A 14,168-nucleotide genomic window follows, 5' to 3' on the forward strand; every position below is an offset into this window, starting at 1 on the left:
AGATGCAAACTGAAGGAATCACTCGGTGTCATTAAAGGCCAGTCAGGCTGACCTTCTAAGAGTAAGGACAATTCCATTGTTTGATTTGCAGTTAACAGTAAAAACACTTTATTCCATTACAATGACATTTTTCCCCCAAAATAATTCTTGAATCAACGCTTGCCTGTCTTCGTGTTGACTTTTTGTGAGAAGCATCTTCTTATTAGTCGTTTGCATTTTCTTTTCTTTCTTTGTCTTCTTTTTGCTTTAGCTGTCCATTGTTATGATCCCTGTAGTCTACTGTTGTTCAGTATTACCCTGTTGTTACCAGAAGTTATGAAGTTTCATTCTCATATGCACAGTGGAGATAAACACAATGGTTTACAATGTACAGTGAAATTCTTATTTTGTCAGTCTCCCTTCACACAAAACAATTATAGCATTCTAATAAAATAACAATAAAGATCCAAGAAATTTACAAAGGAAAATGATTTATTACTTATGATAATGATTAATTAATTAATGATTTATTATTATTTATTACTATTAAATAATTTATTACTTATGCTTATAAGTAATAAATATGCAAAAAAAATTAAATGAGTTTAAAGAAATGCCTTGAGCTAGTCTGGAAATATATCTGTCCCAGCAACAGCAGAATATAATAATTACAGTAGCAGTGAACAGTAGTGATGGGGTGGGAGAGGGTTGTGCTGACATATTCAGGAGTCTGATGGCCTGTGGATAGAAGTGAGAGTCTTTTAATCATTCATTTCAGCCTTCTGTACAGTTTACCTGAGGGCAAATGTGTGAACAGGCTGTGTTGTGGGTGAGTATTGTCTTAACAACCCTGCTACTGTAAAGTGATGTACTGTGCAGTTTTTTACCACATGCTTTCCTGAACAGTGTACATCTGTAGAAGTTCCTGAGGACTTTGTGCAATTTTTTGTGTTTTTTTCAGTGGAAAAAAAATCACACTGATGGTGTAGAAGTCTGACAAAAACTGTATGTATCAAATATGATACACTAGGGGTTAAGAGGTTAATACTTAATCAGGTCTCTCTTCTTAAATTCCCTGCCTATTCCCTGTCTAAGGCATTATAGTTAACTAATACTAAACTAAAAAAATTACTTAATTAAATAAAAATAAAAATTTGACTTTTGAAAAAAATATATAAAATCAAAAGAGTTTGATGAATTTGGAAAACTAAAATTCAATTAAATTAAATTAAAATGAGGAAATATCCTGCGTTTTATTTCATGTTAGTCTGGTATTAATTTTATTACAGTACACCTAATGAGGCTTAGATGAACATGTTTATTAAGACTTTGTGTACAACAGACTTGAACTACTTTCAAGAAATTCTGTGTTTTTATTGTACTGCTTTTCCTAAGTCTTGTCCCCAACATATGCTCTCCATACAATAATAAAGCATAAAAATTAAATAAGATTAAAAAAATAATACTAAACTTTTTCACAACAATAAAAACTAAACTGAAATGAGAAAATCCACTCTGGAAACCAACTGACACTAGACTGAATAAAAAATAGAGGCTATTAAAAAAATAATTACCAAAAAAAACCTGTATTAAATCTAATACACACGTAATGTAGTGTAATGCACGTCAACTTTAATCACCCGTGGTATCTGAGAATGTCACTGTCCGCCCGCCCATGATTGAAATATCGCGAGATGATGTGCCGGAAGTTAACACCGCGTGGGTTTGTGTAACATGTTAGGAAATACATTCAATGCCCTTTATTGCGAAGGCAAAACTGCGTCTATGGCGGGATTGAAGGTAACGTCAGAGACCGTGGACAACAGAGTTTGTCTGGCAGGGTTTCAGCGTCGCAGCGATACTTGTGCTCCTGTTTGCTAGCTCGTTTTCTCTGCCTGAAAGTAATATTACTGTAAAACACTCCAGGTCGTCTCTTCTGCATGCAATGAATGAGTTGTTATTGGGTTTAATTGCATTTACTCTAAGAAAGCTGAACAAAGTCTGCTGTTTAAGTTTTTTAATGCGTATCTTGCATCTACTACTGACAGGGACCAAACCTGACCTCAAAAAATAAAACTAATTTTTTTTTTATTTATTTTTTTTACTAATAATACTTTATTTTTTGTCCATTTGAAATGCATTTTCGTATTAAAACACACATGAGTGAGGTATGTGTTTGATACCACACATACTTTTATTTGTATTGTGTCTGTTTATTCAACCCCAGATTGTGTCATTGTAAACAGAGTGAGTAGTCGTATTGAACTCTTAGCAGTCTGGTCACATGATGTTTATCACCGTTCAACAGAAAAAGTTAAAAGAAGCCGTGAAGGTCATCAGCTCAGGTAGCCTCCTGTTCGCTTCCTACCTCACTGTGACTGGAGATGAGCGTTTCTATGCCAACCAGCTAATGCCCCTGCTGCAGAGGATTGTGGGGCCTGAGACAGCCCATGTGCTGGCAGTGAAGATGATAGGTTTGGGTCTGGTACCTCTGAACCGTTACCAGGACCCTGCGTCATTGGTAAGCATGTCACAGGGCTGTCTCCTCAGTGGGTTGCATGCGCTTCTGGACTTCTCTAAGGGTTTGTTCTGTTTGTCTGCAGGAAGTCAACGTCCTTGGGTTAAAGTTCAAAAACCCGATTGGGATTGCGGCCGGCTTCGACAAGCACGGAGAAGCCGTTGATGGCTTGTACAAACTGGGCTTTGGCTTTGTTGAGGTGGGGACAGTTACTCCCAAACCTCAGGAGGGGAACCCGAAGCCACGCGTGTTTCGCCTCACTGCAGATAATGCAATAATCAACAGGTGAGGTTGGAAGTGCTGCACCACAGTTGGTGCTTTAAAAGGCCTGTTTTATGTCTTTAGGTTGACATACTTAGCTGAAAGTAAAAAGTGATGGCTCATGGTTCTGTGTGTGTTTTATGTCTAATAACCTTATCTTTAGTTGTAAATAGTCTGTAATCGACAGGATTTATGAAGGAGTTTTACAATTTTTTGGATGAACATCTTTGTAGAACTGTTAAGTTTGTTAAGTTCTATTTGTTGTCATTCCTGATGCCCTTTTGGCTGGATTGCTCTTGAAAAAGAGATTTTAAATCTCAGTGAGACTTAATAAATAAAGAATATATTAAATCTCTTTGCCGAGCACTGATTGCAGCTTTTATCTTGTGACAGAAATGTCCTTTGTTGTTCGAAATGACAACATGTCGTTCATGAGCGATATGAGAGATCATTTGCAACTGTTTAAACACAGACAACACTGCCACTGAGGTTGTGGGCAGTATTCTCCTGAATGGTAGGTGTCGTAAATTGTCCAAAACCGCAGCATCAGTGTTGGTGTGTGACGTCACTTTTGGCGTGCGCTTACGACAATGATGACGACAACAGGTGTTGTGTTTTTGATGCTGTTTTTGGCCAGTCGTGTACCTCACCACAGCCATGTCGAAGACACGAGTGTATGCTCATGTTGGTTTTTACCGTCATGTCAGTGAGTTTCCCAAATTATTCAGAGGGCAATGATGCAACAGCTAGGAAAGAGAAAATCTTTTCTCTGCTTTTTTGACTTACATTAGTGCTGATGCTGAGGTTTTGTCTGTGTAGTGACACCTGTCATTCAGGACGATACAGCAGCAAGTATAGGACACTCAGCGCCAATATAAATAATATCACTGGCTTGTAAGTAACCTGTCGAACTCTTATGTAAATGCACATCACACTGACATCAGAGGTGGGAAGTAACAAAGTGCAAATACTTAAGTAGAATTTTCAGGTACCTGTACTGTACTTGAGTATTTATTTTTCAGACAACTTACAGCTTATGTGTAATTTGAATCACATATTGGATCTGTATTTGATGTGTTTTGCAGTAATTTGGTGAATTAAAGGTCTGTGTTGGACTGGGCCACAGTGGTGCTCATGCTCACATTTAGGTTACATAGCAGAGATTAAATTGCATTTACAATGAGGATACTTACATTAATTCACTGAATGAATTAAGCGAAGAAAGTCTGTACTTTTGCCACATCTGCTGTTCATATCCTTTAGTGCAGCGGTCCCCAACCTTTTTTGCGCCACAGACCAGTTTATGCCCGACAATATTTTCACGGACCGGCCTTTAAGGTGTCTCGGATAAATACAACAAAATAAAACTAGTACCAGTACCGAAAAAAAGAAGATTTATTCATAACACATGTGAAAAGACCAAGGAAAACCGAGTTAATGATAAAAACGATAACAAAATAATGCTGAAAACCGATAAAAACCCTGAAAACCATGCATTTCACACCTGAGCCTCAACTCTCGCGGCCCGGTGCCAAACGACTCACTGACCGGTACCGGTCCGAGGCCCAGGGGTTGAGGACCGCTGCTTTAGTGCATTTGCCAGCCTAATCCGGAAGCAGAGGATGTTTGCTTGTAGAAAATACTAGAAAGGTAGAATGATGTCAAAAAGTAAGCCAGATATTAGTTATACTGATACTTGCACTGGATGTTTGCAGGTCTGAGCATATACAACAAACAAGCATTAGTAATTCATCACTGGATTTTTTTGCATTAAATTACATGTTTCTGAGATGATTATAGGTTTTTCTTACATAGGTAGAGATTTCATGCACTCATGATTTCAAAGATGTTTAATATGATGTCGAAATGTCAAAGGTCAGCTTGACTGTCACATTATCATGTCTTGTACAAAATTACGTGCCATAACAAACCTATAGTTTTTTGACTGTATGTGACATTTGGTCAGTTAATTACATTCTTTACTAAACAGGGTGTGTGTGTGTGTGTGTGTGTGTGTGTGTGCGTGCGTGCGTGCGTGCGTGCGTGTGTGTGTGTGTGGACAGACATGATTTTAACCCTCTCCAGGCAGACGTTGCAGATTTGCAACAGTTAAGAACTGACAACCTGATTACCCCACATACATATTTTATGAGTTTCTTTTACTCAGAAGTACCACTGCAGGACTTGGTTGTGCATTAGCAACAAAAAACTTAATTTGGGCCTGAGAGGGTTAAGCTTCAGTTTGTCTGTTGGTACGTGCATAGAGTTTAAGCCAATGTTTTAACAGGGTTTTTTTTACCCCCTCTGTGTGTAGATATGGATTCAACAGCTGTGGTCTGGCAGAAGTACACACGAGGCTGAAGGCCAGAGAAGAAACGCAGCAAGGGCGAAGTAAAGGTTAGCAGATTCTCTTTGTATTCTCTGAAGTACTGTAAATGTGGCACCAGAGATTACATAGTTCACTTTCATTTAGATCTTACATACTTTTGTTTTTTTGGTGGCTTGAGATGTGGGATGTCAGCATTAAATTATGTATAAGGTTAAATATGTTTTTAATGATCTTGACCTTTCCTCATCTTGTATTTTAATCACGCCTGCATACTTACTTAAATCTCATTTAGCACGTCAGCAGCTTGTGCCCCAGTTGAGTCATGTGCCTGATGATGCAACCTGTGTCTGTGTTTTCTGAACTTTCCTGTTTGTGTGTGTGTGCATGTTTGTTTATAGCTGGCCTTCCCCTCGGCATCAACCTGGGGAAGAACAAGCTGTCACAGGATGCGGGGACAGATTATCTGGAGGGCGTGAAAGTGCTGGGCCCGCTGGCCGACTACCTGGTGGTCAACGTTAGCAGCCCTAATACACCAGGTCTCCGGGATCTACAGGGCAAGGCTGAGCTTCGCCAGCTTCTGCACACAGTAGGACTACAGAAGTGATAATTGAATTGCAAACACTGAGAAGCACAAACAAATCCTCACCGGCATATTGGTGCAGTGATTAATGGACGCATGCCATGTAATACAGTTTATAAGACAATAACATTTGTAAGAAGCAGTTCTAACAAGCCTGAAGTTGATAATTTGGTATGATCACCTCTATTCTTCAACATAACCTGTCTATCTTTACTAACCTGTAGACTACACTCTTGAAAAGTGACGATGAGGATGCTATTCAAGGCTGAAGTTATAATCCACAACCTCACTGCTAGATGCCACTAGGTCATATGTGCTGCTCTTTTGACGTAACAGTTTGTAGTTTTTTGTAACTTGAACACAATGCTTTGAATCTGACCTGTAGCCATGTGCTAATTTTGCCTTTGTGTACTGAAAAATGGTTTCAACAGTGATTTGTTCAGCTGATATTTGTATAATCGATAGTATTTCTCCCGTGTTGGTTTTGCTTTAACTTCTACAGCTTCCCCAGCTGTAGTATTTCCCCCCCACACCCACCACCACCCTCCTCCACCCACACCCCTCCAGTGAGAAGCAAATGTTGTTTTCCCTTGCAGCAAAAGGGGAAAATAAGTCAAGGACAGGGTTAATGAATGTCACAGAACTGCGACATCTGTGATAAAAGCTTCATGCCCCATCAGCACCAATTTGAGTACTCATTGGCTTCACTGGTTCAGATTGGGTAGTGATGGGTAAGAATGGAATTTAAAAAAAGGCATTTTTATAAACTCCCCGTTAGGTTGACTGAAAATAATTAGAAAGGCATTCAAGTGGATTTGATGGGTATATGTTAGGTATTCAATGTAATAAAATCTGTAGCTCCAAAGTCTCTTTTCTGTACATCAGTTCTTGAACCATAGGCTGTATTTTTAGCCCTTCCTATTTCCAAGGCTTTAGATCTTATGCCACAGTAAACCATCTTTCTAACTAGTCTCTCTACCTCATCACTTGCACTATCTGCTCAGGTGCAGAAAGAACGTGATGCCCTGCAGGAACAGCGTAAACCTCCCGTCCTGGTGAAGATTGCTCCTGACCTAACTGCCCAAGACAAACAAGACATTGCTGATGTCGTCACTGAGGTGGGAATCATTGTTATGTCTAAAGTAAAACATGCTTTATCTAAAAACTAAAAAAAAAAAACAGCCTTAACTCTGCGTAAAGCTTCACATGGCTCCCTTCCTCCTCTGTGCTCGGGTAACCTTGTCACTACTTCAGTAGGTTTTTGTGCTCATTGGAGCGGTGAGGAGTTGCACTTTAGTAGATGTGACATTGAGGACGGAACAGAAAGCGAATCACACTTTGTCTCTTTCTTTGTCACTGAGTATTTCACATCAGAGGTCACTCGCATACATACATCAGTTCTGCTGCTGTAGGTGCCGCCACCTGTGACACCTACTTTCTATCTCCGCTTATGCTCTGTGTTTCCAGCTGGGAGTGGATGGTTTAATGGTGTCTAACACCACTGTGTCAAGGCCAGAGACACTTCAGGACCCAAATAAGTCTGAGGTTGGAGGGCTGAGTGGAGAACCTCTCAGAGACCTCTCTACTACAACTGTCAGAGAGATGTACAACCTCACCAAAGGTACGGAGTTATGTCCATCTCCCTCAGTATCGACTGTGCATATAAAGTAAATTTCCTGTATGTTGTTATTATTGTAGGTAAAATACCAATTATTGGGATTGGCGGTGTTGCTAGTGGGCAGGATGCAATGGATAAGATCCGTGCTGGTGCATCATTGGTTCAGCTCTACACTGCTTTGACCTATCAGGGTCCACCTGTAGTGATAAAGATAAAGCGAGAACTGGAACAGCTTCTTAAGTGAGTATGAAAATAACCATTAAGGCCGAGTTCTCAAGTGAAAGGTTTAAGAATTTTTCTGGTGTTTTTAATAGTTTATTTTAAGAGTTGTTCTTGTTTAGGACACATTTTTCTTAGAACTATTGGATGTTGTTCCTACTGTTTATAAATTTTAATTTTAGTGTAGGGACACAAGAATTGTGACTGTCTGGGCTGATATGCAAGCTTGTAGAAACAGAATAGAGGCTTCAAGTACAACTTCACTTAGTTTGAAGGTGAACATAGAAGGAAAAATAAAAAATCTGAAGATGTTAAAGCTCCAGGAATGGTTGTAGTATGAAGAAACACAAACTTGTGTGTTCTGTATTAACACCAATGAAGATTGTATTCATACTATAAGTTTTGCTAAAGGTTTAAACTCTTTAGCCAATATCCATGTTGAAATAAGAGTTTGGCGATACTTTATCGTTCACTCCTCCCTGTGTGTTTTAAAACCTCTTCATCCCCCCCCTTTTTTAAAGCCAGTGTAAAGGTGTGTTAACATGATAACAGACATACAGCAGCCAGTAGATGACATCTTTTTTTGCCCACTAACTACTCTACTATGTAGCCAGGCTGATGTGATATACCGATATTTAGCTGCTAGGTCGGAGGATCCTTATTTATATATGATTGTTTAAAGTCTGAGACAGCAGCAATCACCAGCCCCCAAAAACTTCCCTTTCATTGCATTTTCAGAAGAACTTTTGTACATGCATACAGCAACCATTTAACCAGACTGTATCACTCCTCAGTTTTATCAGTACCTTTGTTGGCACACCTCAGCAAGGCATGAAACAGCTGTGCCTAAAATCTTATGTTATTACGGGATACAAATTTGGAGCACAGGCTTCCATCAGTTTATTCCGGTCCTTTTGCTTCTCAGGACAAATACTTATAACCTACGCTGCTGTGTCTGCTTCCACAGAGATCAGGGTTTCAGCAGTGTGTCCGAGGCAGTTGGAGCTGATCACAGGCAGAGCAGATGAGTCGACTCCTAAGCAGAGCCCACATCGGGAGATGGGGGATTGCTAACGTAGCCAGCCGTGGCTCCTGAACTGGGGTGAATCCGGAGTATTTATTATCCGTCCATCTTAATTTCCAGGGTGGAGTACACATTATGGTCTGAAATCACAGTAAAAACCAGTAAGTGAGTAATGATCAGTGTTTTATGTTGTCGTAAGTATTAAGAACCTGAGATCTGTACCTTGATTTCAGACATTCAGACTTTGTTACAGTGTAACAGCAGTTGGTGTTTCTCATATGCAGGCCTAAACCTTTCAAGCCCCACAACTGATTTTTAATGATGCAAACTTTTCTTCAGTGTGAAGAAAATCATTGTTTGTGATGCAGAGTATATGACCTTGAAACATATTTGTAATGGTATTGTGTGAAAATAAAATCAAAGACTTTAAAGGCTCAGATACCATCAAGTCATTTATTTTGCTCTGAAACATCACAGGAGCATCCTTGAAGGACTTGAACTGTTTCATGGTGGAGCTTCAAGTTACAAAGAAGAATGCCCTGAACCTGACAACATGCACCAAGTAAAACGGATAGTTTTGTTATTCATTTCCCTGCTCAGAGAATGTCGTGCTTTTACTTCTAAGTGCAAAACTAAAATATTCAGTAACCAATGAGCCACAAAGGCCAGTATTCAGGAATTGCTGGGCTGATAAATTTTCAGAGCGCTTGTTTTGTTCTGGTGTATTCTGAATATGTGCTTTGAAACGTTTGCAGGTGACGCATTAGAAAGATTCTAGACTTATTTCTGATTCAGTGTGTAAAACGTACCTTTTTCACTTCAAAGATCAAAACCCAACTTGTGTTCTGAAAGGTAACCACTACTGAAAGCCCATGTTTATCACTATCCAGAGGATTCAATAAGCTGAATGTGTTGACTTCTCATGCTAACAAAAATGAAGTTTTACGTCATCTTAGAATCTGTTTTCAGTGCTGTGATGCTCCTCAAAGAATAAACATCTTTCAGTTTCCTTTAACAGCCTGCCTTTAGCCTTCAAGTAGATTAAATACATCACTACATTTTGCTGTGTGTGTGTGTGTGTGTGTGTGTGTGTGTGTGTGTGTGTGTGTGTGTGTGTGTGTGTGTGTGTGTGTGTGTGTGTGTGTGTGTGTGTGTGTGTGTGTGTGTGAGAGAGTGATGGGGATTGGAACTGACTTAATAAATTGTTTTGGCATGTTTTATATAAATGTGGAGATATAAAGGTCTTAATAATGGAATAATTCATGTGGAGTAGAAAAAAATGAAGGTGCAGCAACAACATAAAAGGTTCACTCTAGGAGGAACTGTGCATATATGTTCTATTATAGATCCATACATGAAGTGTTTCTTGTGATTGAAGTAGTTTCAGACATGAAAGGACTCTGAGTTTTCTGTGTTCTTGACAGCAACGCATGAAGCCCTTAAGTCATGCTCCTCTCAGCTGGACTCCCACTCCTCTCTGTTCTATTAGCGGTGTTGCATCATGGCCTCCCATTGGTGTCGGCTGCTGCTTTTATAGTTATTATTGGATTTCTCACTTATTGACACTTTGAGACGCCTTTCTATCCCGTCACAGTACTGCCTGTTAATCCCAGAATAGACGGCGGTCATTAGGTACAACCAGTGAAGCCAGAGAATCTGTGAGGATCAGCTGTGAGCTGCCAAGCGCCGCCTCCTTCCTTTCCTGAGGCTACTCTAGGTCCAGACTGGGTTTTATCCCATGTGTGGTGTTAGAGGGGCAGGAGAGGCGAATCCTAGCCTCCAGACAAGCAAAACTAAAACTGAGGGCCACTTACATGTACTCTTATAACTTTGATTGTAGCCAGGAGGCAGCACTTATCTGTCCCTGAGATGGTGTTTGTGCTGCGTTTTTTAAAATCTGAACACTAATAGGAAAGGCCAGGTACATCATCTTCAGCAAGGATTAACCAAATATTGTCTTTTGTAGATAGTGTTGTACACAAGGCCAATATGTGGATGTAGAGCGGAAGCATTTTTTTCTTCTACTCAATACTGCATGGATCGTACTATTCTCCGTGGAGGGCATGTCCTTGTAATAGGACAGCGAGGGAAAAAAGAAAATTGCTGAATGAAAAAACAGTCAATTAGCACAAAGCGCTCATTCAGTCTTAAAATCTGTCTGCAAAAACGTTTAAAGCTCTGCTAATGCGGTAGGAAGCGTGGAAGAAGAGTTCCAAGGTTTATAATTTTGTGAAATTTCAGGGTTGCAGCTTTTTTTCACTGGTGTAGAAAGCAAATCATTGTTTTTGAATGAAGTGCCTAAATGTCAGATAATTATGAAAAATGCTCCAGAGCACAAAGTAGTTTTCACAAATTGGCTGTTTTACATGATTTGATCAAACCCAAAAGCAGCTAGCTGTGTGTAAAATGGCTAAATGTCACACGAGAAAAAAATGTCATTACAAAAAATGTTTTATGAACTGTTAAACGAGTTGCTTGAAACTTTTGTACAGGTTGGAATGGTCCCCAAAGATGATGGTGCCGGCTTTTATCACTATTTCTCCAGCATCATTGTGAAGTTTTGGTAAATGTCTCAAGTGTAGTAAACATTCAACTTCTACACATCGGGCTGATTGTCATTAACATCTGTGTGCTCAGAGTTGCTCAGATCTGCTGTAATGCTTCGTTACATAGATTCAACAAGCTCCCTCAGAGATTTTGTTCCACACTGGTGTGACTGGATCACACAGTTGCTGCAGATCTGTTAGCGGCATATCAGTGATACAAGTCTGCCATGGCATAACATCCCAAATTTGCTTTATTGGACTGAGATCTGGTGACTTTGGAGGTCATTTGAGTGAAGTGAACTCATAGTCATGTTAAAGAAACCAGTTTGAAGTGATTTGAGCTTGGTGACATGGTGTTTTATCCTTCTGGAAGTGGCCATCTAATGTTGAATACACATAAAGGAATAAACATGGTCAACAACAATACTCAGGTGGGCTGTGGCATTTGAAGAATGTGAAATTCAAGGTTTCAAAGTTTGCCAAGAAAATATCCTCCACATCATTACACCGCTACTGGCCTGAACTGCTTAATATGGGTGGATGGATCCATACTTTTGGGATGTTTACACCAAATTCTCATACTGCTATTCTGTGTGAACTGTAGCCTCATTTTCCTGTTCTTAGCTGACAGACGTGACACTTGGTGTGGTCACGTCCGCTCCTTTAGCCGGTCTGCTTTAAATGTGTATAGTACAAAGATCCACTGTGGGGTGTTGCAGTGTGATGTTATGTCCAGTAAATGCCAGGCCAAGTCACCAGAACACATTTTATTATTATTAATATTAATATTCATTTATTTATTTGTACATTTAGAATGATGCAATCATAAAGATAACATTCTGTAAATGGGGAGGTGAGGCATTTCATTGTTATGTGGCAAAGCAGAAGAAACGCTGTTTAAATTAGAGGGACTCAGAGAGGGGAAATATAAGGACTGAAGGATTCAGTGTCTTCTGGGTCACTGGCCATCCACAAATGTTACAAAGATGATGTGATCACTCTGAAATCCACTGAGGTTGCTTGAAAACAGCTTTTTCACAGATGATTTTCAGGCATCCTGATTTAGCCAAGCCACATCTGCGAGGACCCCCCCCCTCCAAGTCTACATGTTGATGTATGCATTTTAAGTCCAAATAGGATTTGCACCCGAAGGCGCTTCTTATGTAGCTACACGGTACCATAATGTTTGTGTTCTCATTGACCATATACAGTTCAGTGTGTGTGTGTAATCCGTATGTTAACATCATGTGAAGGTGTGCAACATCTCAATGATACACAGAACTGAAAGCAAGAGCAAGAGAACACTTCTAGCATCAAGAATAACTCATTACACTTGACTGCGATTTTCATTTAGTTGTTTAACGGCATGTAGGAAAAAATACCATTATTTGTTACAACATGTTCCCCAAATCTTCGGGAGCACTTTCTAATAACTAAGTAAACCTGCTAACCTAACAGATGCAAACTTGTTGCAGCTAGCATGCACCTACTAATATTAAATAGCTGTCTGTCTGTCCGTCCGTCCGTCCGTCCGTCCGTCTGTCTGTCTGTCTAGTGAAGCTATCCATAGAAAGTAAGGTGGATGTAAAGCAGCCTGCAGCCGTGCTGTCTGAGGTGTTTGTTTTCCTTAACAAGCAGGACGAATGACAGGTGAGAGCGTGTCAGGTCAAACAAATAAGGAACATGTTCTTCTCAAATCCTGCTGGTGATGTAATCTCAGTTGGATATTTGTATTGACATATTTTTAAGCTGAGCGTGACTTATCAAAGTTACATTTGCTGAAAGATTCACTGAAGGTTTACACATTTTATAGATATTAGTTGTTTATTATCTTTTGGCTAGTTTATTACCTTGTTAAATCATGCGCGTGTTGTTACATTGGTAGTCAACCCAGTCACAAGAGTATTTTCTAGAATATATATCTTTCAAATGAACAGAGACCAAATTAGCACTTATAGTACCAGTCATTTATGTTTTAGAGAAAAAGTAGAGTTAAAATCATTGCTGATTTTATCCACATCCACCGACTGAATTGAAATGAGTGCCTTTAATCTTAATATAAATATTAAAAATGAGTATTAGTATGTTGTAGGATGGTGTCTGATTCAGGAAAAGTCTCTGACCTATGTTATCCGCAGTATTTATTCATTACGCAGTTCTCGGTATAGGAAACATCTTTTTTGATGTCCACAGTGGGCACCAGCATTACCACACCCTCCTCGTCTTTCATACATCATTGCATTTCATGCAAACAAGAGCTTTGTAGAAAGATTGTTTCCAGGATTTTTACTTTTTTTGTTTTTATGGTGTGCCACAGGAGAAAATGCATATAAATACCAAATAAATGAACAATCAGACACTGCTGAGGAACATCTGCAAGGTGATGGAGATAAGAATTCCAATTTAGTGTAATTGGATACAAAACACATGTATTAAAAGAAGGGTGGAAAAGGAAGATGGTGGCGTGAGCACTTTAAGAACTTTGTTCATTTTGAACTTGAATGCTCCATGTTCGCACTGCAGCGTGACTGAAGAATAAAGACAAGTGTCCTTCTGCAGATGGCTGTTATGAAAGCTGGTGAAGCCTCTGGCTACAGGAAGTCACAGGTGTGGTGGAGGCAGAGAGAGCTATAAATCACACACCACCCTGCCCAAACCGATTACAGCTGATGGGAGGGTGTCTATACATACAAAAAAAAAAAAAAAAACCCCTAGAGAGGCAGGAGGGAGATACAGCCCTGTTAGATGATCTAATTTGCATGAGATGTATGTTATATGGGTGCTCTTTGCTTTGTACTACCAAAGTTATTTTGACACAGGTTTAGTATTTTTATATAAATATTATAGCCTGGAAAATGCCTTACAATAGCTTGCAATCAGCAGCAGTTTGACTTGAAAGTGTTATCATGCCAATATATGCCTATATATATATATATATATATATATATATATATACAAAATCCCCACTCGCCCCTGCGGGCGGTCTCTCCTTTAAGCTTGGGTCCTTTACCAGAGGCCTGGGAGCTTCAGGGTGCTGCACAGTATCTTAGCTGTTCCTAGAACTGCACTCTTCTGGACAGAGATCTCAGATGTT

The 14,168-nt window shown here is 39.6% G+C and overlaps 1 protein-coding gene across 1 annotated transcript; it reads left to right on the forward strand.

The window, feature by feature from the left end:
- Nucleotides 1–1,680: 1,680 nt before the first annotated feature.
- On the forward strand, nucleotides 1,681–9,586 carry dhodh (dihydroorotate dehydrogenase). The gene is made up of 9 exons (XM_085455517.1): nucleotides 1,681–1,779; nucleotides 2,288–2,500; nucleotides 2,583–2,782; nucleotides 5,073–5,155; nucleotides 5,486–5,673; nucleotides 6,672–6,785; nucleotides 7,135–7,288; nucleotides 7,366–7,525; nucleotides 8,472–9,586. The coding sequence occupies exons 1-9, from the start codon at nucleotides 1,714–1,716 to the stop codon at nucleotides 8,530–8,532; spliced, it is 1,239 nt and encodes a 412-aa protein (XP_085311643.1). The 5' UTR covers nucleotides 1,681–1,713; the 3' UTR covers nucleotides 8,533–9,586.
- Nucleotides 9,587–14,168: the final 4,582 nt, after the last annotated feature.

This window comes from Copadichromis virginalis, linkage group LG1, assembly GCF_057382275.1.
Source record: "Copadichromis virginalis isolate Kocher_CV1m ecotype Utaka linkage group LG1, C_Virginalis_male_GT1.1, whole genome shotgun sequence".
Taxonomy (NCBI): Eukaryota; Metazoa; Chordata; class Actinopteri; order Cichliformes; family Cichlidae; genus Copadichromis; species Copadichromis virginalis.

Coding starts and splice junctions, on each gene's coding strand:
- dhodh (XM_085455517.1), top strand. CDS start 1,714: ATGTTAGGAAATACATTCAATGCCCTTTATTGCGAAGGCAAAACTGCG. Junction 1,780..2,287: donor CGTCTATGGCGGGATTGAAG/GTAACGTCAGAG, acceptor ACCGTTCAACAG/AAAAAGTTAAAAGAAGCCGT. Junction 2,783..5,072: donor GATAATGCAATAATCAACAG/GTGAGGTTGGAA, acceptor CTCTGTGTGTAG/ATATGGATTCAACAGCTGTG.